This window comes from Octopus bimaculoides, chromosome 26, assembly GCF_001194135.2.
Source record: "Octopus bimaculoides isolate UCB-OBI-ISO-001 chromosome 26, ASM119413v2, whole genome shotgun sequence".
In the NCBI taxonomy this organism is placed as follows: Eukaryota; Metazoa; Mollusca; class Cephalopoda; order Octopoda; family Octopodidae; genus Octopus; species Octopus bimaculoides.
The window spans coordinates 6,976,193-6,983,716 of record NC_069006.1 but is presented as its reverse complement, the minus strand read 5'-3'; the positions used below and the strand labels follow the sequence as shown (position 1 = coordinate 6,983,716).

At 37.6% G+C, this 7,524-nt stretch overlaps 1 protein-coding gene across 2 annotated transcripts in view; it reads right to left on the bottom strand.

Moving 5' to 3' along the window:
- LOC106879708 (dnaJ homolog subfamily C member 11) overlaps window positions 1–7,524 on the bottom strand; it is a 66,856-nt gene that overhangs the window by 18,571 nt on the left and 40,761 nt on the right. For both annotated transcript variants that reach the window (XM_014929380.2, XM_052977006.1), the window contains exons 8-13: window positions 6,190–6,254; window positions 4,603–4,724; window positions 3,566–3,648; window positions 2,969–3,085; window positions 2,560–2,715; window positions 1,072–1,141 (exon numbers count right to left, since the gene is read on the bottom strand). In XM_014929380.2, coding sequence (XP_014784866.1) covers window positions 1,072–1,141; window positions 2,560–2,715; window positions 2,969–3,085; window positions 3,566–3,648; window positions 4,603–4,724; window positions 6,190–6,254 — 613 coding nt within the window. The remainder of the gene's footprint in view (window positions 1–1,071; window positions 1,142–2,559; window positions 2,716–2,968; window positions 3,086–3,565; window positions 3,649–4,602; window positions 4,725–6,189; window positions 6,255–7,524) is intronic.

Here is a 7,524-nt window from a genome sequence, read left to right as displayed (position 1 = left end):
ATACGTATATATATATATATATATATATATATATATATATACACACATATACATACACACATGTAATTCTTTGGGGGAATAATGGCTCTTGAAGCACATCACATAAAGCTATAAATAACAGCAGGTAAATATTGGGTTGGATTGTCTGTTTTGGCATGGTTTCTACTGCTGGATGCCCTCCCTAATGTCAACCAGCTTATTGAGTGTACTGGGTGCCTTTTATGTGGCACCAGCTTATTTGTTTTTTATGTGTCACCAGCACTGACATGGTCACCAAATACCTTGCAAGACAAAAACCCCTTTAACTTGGAGGGGGGAGGGTAGTATTGAGGGTGTGTGGCTTTGTGCCATTTGAGAGATTTAATGTATAGATGGCACAGATATCAGTGTCTGTCTTCCCTTGTGTATGCTGATTGTAAACTAAAGCCACTGTTCATAAAAACAGTGTCATTTGTTTACAATCCTCTGTGAAAGTAGGTCTGAGCTGTTTGTTATTTGACAGAGGAGGAGAAATAATATTATATTGCTTGGAAACATGTGAGGGTTGGCAACAGCTGAAGAAATATCTGCTTTAACAAAAGTTTCATCTGACCAATGCAAGCATAGAAAAATAGATGTTAAAACAATAAGGATCAGGATGAGGATCTTACCATCAGAATGGCAGTGAGTTACAACAGCATCATCCTCAACCATTCTGTAGTCTATGGATCCCTTTTGATTTCTATTTTAATCTACTGGACCTCCACAGCTGTTCAGTGTCTAAAAATAGCCTATCATATTTTTACAATTCGATATTATTAGGAATTATAGAGCAAAAATTGTTAAGGTATTTTGTGTATTGAATTTTTGTGCATAAATTTCAACAACAGAATCTTATATTGAACCCCTTGTGGCATGTGGATCTTGATGGAGAAGCACTGCTTTAGACTGTCACTCTGCACAATCTCAGACCCAATGTATCTAATAGGTTGTATCAGTAAATCGTTCCTCAACATTTTGCCCCCAATTTCTTGAGACAAAGGTCGTCCAAATCAGACAACAACAACAACAAACAAACATCATTAAACTCACTGCAGCTTCAGCTTCCATCTTCTTCTTGTGGATAATTTCACTGTTCTCTTCTTGTTTCTTCTCAATATCTCTGAAATGCAGAAATCAAAAGAAACATTAAAAGTAGCACTCAACACATTTGGTAGGAATCACATATATTTTTAATATCAGTTTGACTCAGACCCACATGAGTGTATAGGATACATCCAGCTCATCAAATGCTGTGCGTTTGTGTGTGTCTGTATATATATCATGGCTTCTGTGGCTCAATGCCCTTCCTAAGTGGATGTCAAATGATGATGATGATGATATGTGTATATAAATAGCCCTTTTTTCATGAAAAGGAAGAGCTAACAAGAGGTTGATTATAAGAGTTGTGACTATCACACTTTTCCCAAGTGTCTGAACAGTATAACTGCAGTGAAACAATAATTGGGAATCAAATGTAAGCAGTGAGATTGCTTGATGGGGGACTCACCCCAACTTTACACTGACTGTCACACTCAAACCTATCAAAAAACAAACAAGCCTCTATATGGAAATAGCAGCCAGATTACTTCCTATTATCTTAAAAAAGGACATATAGGACAATGTAGTCCTAGATACAGAAATAAGATGGGATGGTCACCATCGGAACATCTTTGATCAAGTTTTTGTTCTATTAAGGCTGAACTAGGACAAAACAACATTAGTGTCCTTCAAGAAACAGGAGCTAGATATTCTTAAAATTTTCAACATCTATAGTCTTAGAAAGGAAAGGACATATTGGATAATGGTATCTGGAATACACAATGTTTGATAAAACACGAAAGTGAAGAAAAAGGAAAATCATGGGTAAAACACCATTTATGATTGTTTGTCAATCTTCATCATTATCATCATTTAATTTCCGTTTTCTATGCTGGCATGGGTTGGACAGTTTGACTGGAACTGGCAAGGCTACAGAGCTGCACCAAGCTCCAGTCATCTGTTTTGGCTTGGTTTCTACAGCTGGATGCCGTTCCTAATGCCAACCACTCCACAGAGTGTACTGGGTGCTTTTTACATGGGGCCAGCAAAAGTACTTTTTATGTGGCGCCAGCACCAGTACTTTTTAAGTGGTGTTGGCATGGGTGCTTTCTATGTGGCACCAGCACATCTGCTTCCTATGTGGTGCCAGCATGGTTGTCTTTCTGTGTTGCACCAGCACAGGTGTCTTTTACCTGGTGCCAGCACAAGCACCAAAGCTTTCTACATGGTGCCAGCATGGATGCTTTCTATGTAGCACCAGCATGAGTGGATTTTCTGAGACACTAGAATGTGTGGTTTTTACATGGCACCAGTACAGGTGCTATTTATGTGGTGCCGGCACAGGTGCTTTTTTACATAGTGCCAGCATAAATGCTTTTTTCGTGGCACTGGTACAGGTGCTGGAGAGACAACAAAGGTGACTACTACTACTACTACTACTACTACTACTATTATTATTATTATGGAATAAAGCGTTTCCTTTAAAAGAAATAATCTGACCTTTTCTTCTGCTCCTGTAGATATGGTTTGATGATAAGAATTTTCACAGCATGGTATAACATAAAAGGGACAGCAGTTCCATAAAAGATGGCGCTGGGCATTAAATGGTCGGATAGGTGGATGGGGAAGAGGAACGTCTGGCGGCCACGACTTAATCTGGTAGAAAAAGACAAGGAAAGAAAAAAATATTAAATCTGTTTTGCAATGTAAGACATTTTGGTAAAAACAAAATAGAAATGATTGTAAATCAGGATATCAGAGAGAGGATGAGGGGTGAGAGAGTGAAGAGTGTGGGAGTGAAAGAAAGAGAGACAAAAAGGAAAAAAGAGGAGTGTGTGTCTATGAGAGTGTGACAGAGGGAGCAAGAGACTGTGAGAAAGAGAGAAAGAGTAATTTGCATGCCACCTACTTTATTCGAAGAGTTACTCCTGTTGGAACACCCACCAACATTGTCGCTCCTAATGTACTGTATTCGGTGATCTTTTTCTCAACACCACATTCTAAGATTGTACTAAATACACCAACTCTGTTCAAGAAAAAAGAAACAACAAAAAAAAAAAAACGATAAACTACAACCACGTTAAAGGCAGGGTTTTACACATGCCACAAACTCTTCATACATCATATTGACAAACACAAGTCACTGAGTCTGTATACCAGCAGTTTTCAAAGGCAGCTCCCAGGGCCACATGCAGTCCTCAAGCATCCTTATGGCAGCCCTTGACAGTCTTCCCCCCAAAATCCAGGTTTTGGATCTGACCCAGATATTAAAACGGTTGGGAACCAATGCTCTATACCATTACTTGAAATGCTAAAACTAACAGCCTATGAAATAGAGAAAGGTAATTTCTTCAAAACAAATTATCTAGTTTACAGTCTGCTTGTGTGCCTCCTTTATGGCAAAATTTCCAGACATGTTCTATAGTCCATGTTACCATGGACTAAAAAAGATATCAAATGAATGAACAAAAGCCATTTAATTATTTGCGAAAGAGATAATACTGACCTTACTGCACCTCGCACACGAGCATCATCTTCTTGAAATTTGTGCGTGTAACTTAATGAAACAAAACTATTTGGAATTCCAATCTAGAAAGGAAAAACCAAACAATAGAAACAGAGAACATTTCAGGATATCTTAGTTTCCATCAGAAACAATGAAAGACCTACTCTTTTATTGCATCAATTGTTTTCAGAGTGAACAAAAGATAGAAAGTGGTGTTGTCCACTTTGATTTTGGGCATTTATTTACCCATAGTCAAATGGTTAAGGGACTGAAACATGACATTCTTTAAAATTCTATATTAATCAAACTGATTGTTGCTTACACATGTTTCGGCTGCTGTATGAACCGGCCTTCTTCAACAGCCAAATTTAACACAAGACACCTGAGGAGGGCTGGAGCATACGACAACTGAAACACGGTGAAAGTAACAACCAAGATGAGAACATCAATTCGACTTATGCCTCAATATAAAACTTAGTGAGTAAATACTGGTGTCAAATTTTGGCACAAGGCCAGCAATTTCAGGGGAGGAAGTCAGTTGATTACATCAACCCCGGTGCTCAACTGGTCCTTATTTATCGATCCTGAAAGGATGAAAGGAAAAGTTGACCTCGGTGGAATTTGAATTCAGAATGTAAAGACAGATGAAATGCTGCCAAGCATTTTGCTCAGCATGCTAATGATTCTGTCAGTTCACCACTTTTCGGGGAATAGATATTAAAAGGAGTTTTACATTAGAATATAAAATACACGCACACACACAATGGAGTCTTTTTTCAGACATGCACACATGATAGTGCAGAAGCTATACACAGCAGTGAGACAAACTAATAAACAGGTGCATTTAACAAAAATACCCCTGTAATATTTATTCTGCCTGACTTATCCTGATACACCCGTGTTACTCCCAGCATCATAAATGCCACATACCAGTGATTGGTACCTACAATAATGAAACCTACAACAAACGATGTAAGTGTTCACAACAGCCCACATTTAACCTCCCGTGAAATGAAAGAATGTCATTCATTACAAACCTGAACCGTAAATACTGCATGTCTTTTTAATGAATCATAAACTATGATGGTACTCATAGCCGTCGTCATTCCAGCTGACCAGACCAGTCGTCCTTGGACATTGCCAAACTGTGATACAATCACTACAAAACAACCAGAAAATACAGTTACTACACTAAATATCAATGCATCACAGAAAGCAATAAATATTGTTGGGTGGAAGAAAAGAGTTCAATTGGTTTCAAAACAGTTTCACTAAAAATTTATATATACATACACATACATATATATATATAGGTATAGGTGCGGTACCATGAGCAAGTGTCTTATACTACAGCTCTGAACAGACTAAAGCTTTGAATAGATTTGATAGATGGAAATTGAAAGAAGCACATCGTATATGCCATCATCATCATCATAATTTAATGTCTGTTTTCTATGCTGGTATGGGTTGGACAGTTTGACAAGAACTGGCAAGCCAGAGAGCTGCCCTATTTCCAGATGGCTGATTTGCACGGTTTCTACGGCTGGATGCCTTTCTTAATGCCAACCACATTACAGAGTGTACTGGGTGCATTTTACAAGCCTTCATCACATCTGGTGTGGGAGTGTATATGTCCCCGTAACTTAGTGGTTTGGCAAAAGAGACCAACAGAATAAATACAAGGCTTAAAAAATGTACTATGGTTGATTCATTTGATGAGAAATACTTCAAGGAGGTGCCCCAGCATGAAACAAGTAAAAGATAAAGTATTATAATTTTACAAGTGGGTGATAGTGACTTCGAAGGTCTAGTCTGCTGGCCTTTGCCTGCTTGAAACTTTGAAGTCACTGTCACTCATCTTCTTGTAAAAGTATCAGAAATACTCGACAAAACTATTAATTCTGCAAGTTTAATGTTAAATTGTTTCTACTGCAACTCAACATGAAAAAAAATTATATACATTAGTAGTACAAGTAGAAAAATATATTTTTCAACGCATAAATACTGATATAACAGTATATACGGGATGATATCCCTTACAGACCAGAAAAATCTGTCAGCAACCAGTCATGAGAATCCAACTCACATCCCTTTGATTTCCGGTCAAGTGCTCTACCATCAAGCTAAACTGTTATATCAGTATTTACACGTTGAAAAATATATTTTCCTACTTGTACTACTATACATTTCAGCGCTTCAAAAACAAACTTAAGTTTGTTTACATATGATGTAATATATATATATATATATATATATGTATGTAATGTATGTTTAAAAGTGAAAACAAAAGTTAATTTAGTATCGTAAATACCAGCACGCAGAATGTTTGCATACATGTGTGTGTATACATACACATACACAGTTCCACATAATTCACAAACAAAGCATGTAACATTGCTTTGCCATGGTTGCTGACATGCTAGAAGTAATAGCCACATATCCCTCAAATAATACACTACTATTTTAGAAAAGAACATATCAAATATTATAGTCCAACATCCCTCCCAGCATATGATAGGGTCATGGTTGGAATGAGTTGATTGTAGGCTCACTGAATCAGGGTTGATCTGTAATTAACAACAACAATATAGAAAACTAATTAGACATTAAAATTTATGACTTACTTGAAGAGAAACCAGGCCGTAAACCCCTAGATGTCATTGAAAGACCAGTGCCAACAGTACCATACCTAAAATCCAGAAATAATACATGTCATATGCGTTCTTTAATTCTTTGGCATTTAAACTGGCCATATCTGGCCAAAATATTTTAACTGTTTTATGTTAAAACTGACCAGATATAGCTTCTCAACCCTCCCCTACATTGTCATTATAAAAATAAATAATCACATCTTTAAAATATTAAAGCTATGAGATAATGCAGGATGAATTCAAAATACGGTGAATAAATAAGGATTACTTTTGATAGAATAATGTAAATGCTAAAGGGTTAACTTCTTAAAATATCAACCTACTTAACAAAAGGGGGCACCAAACTTATATTTATTTTGAACCAAGTGAAATCATAGTCGAGGCTGATGCCAGTGCCACCTAACTGGCCCCCATGCTTGTGGCATGTAAAAAGCGCCATTCGAGCGTGGTTGATGCCAGTGCCATCTAACTGGCTTCCATGCCTGTGGTACATAAAAAGCACCCATTCTTGGAGTGGTTTGCGTTAGGAAGGGCATCTAGCTGTAGAAACCTTGCCAGATCAGATTGGAGCCTGGTGCAGCCTCTCGGCATTCCAGTCCTCAGTCAAACCGTCCAACCCATGCCAGCATGGAAAGCAGACATTAAATGACGATGATGATGATGATGATGATGAAGAAACAGCAATGGTAACAGGTCTTGTCCCACAAACTAAGAACTTTTGCTAGATTTACTCTGTACTTTTATGATTCCTGTCTTTGCTTCTATATCAGGAATTTCTTCTCTTAACTTATTCACAGAGTCTACTATGAGAATAACATGATCAGCATAGAAAAGTTCCCACACAGAACTGGTCTTAACGCTTTTGTTTCCATATTTCTGTTGAAATACAATGCTTTTGTTTTAATTAATTTTGATAATAACAAAGAGTTTAGCAAAACGACTATCATTATTAAAATGATGCCAGAGAATGGACAATGGTGATGCCCCATCTTTGTACACCTCTGAACTACATATAGGCACAGGTGTGGATGTGTGGTAAGAAGTGTGCTTCCCAAGCACATGTTTCCAGGTTCAGTCCCACTATGTGGCAACATGGGCAAGTGTCTTTCGTTATACCTTCGAGCCAACCAAAGTCTTGAGTCGATGTGGTAGATGGAAGCTCAGAGAAGCCCATTGTATGTGTGTGTGTATATATATATATATATATATATATATATATATCATCATCATCATCATCTTCATCATCGTTTAACGTCCGCTTTCCATGCTAGCATGGGTTGGACGATTTGACTGAGGACTGGTGAAACC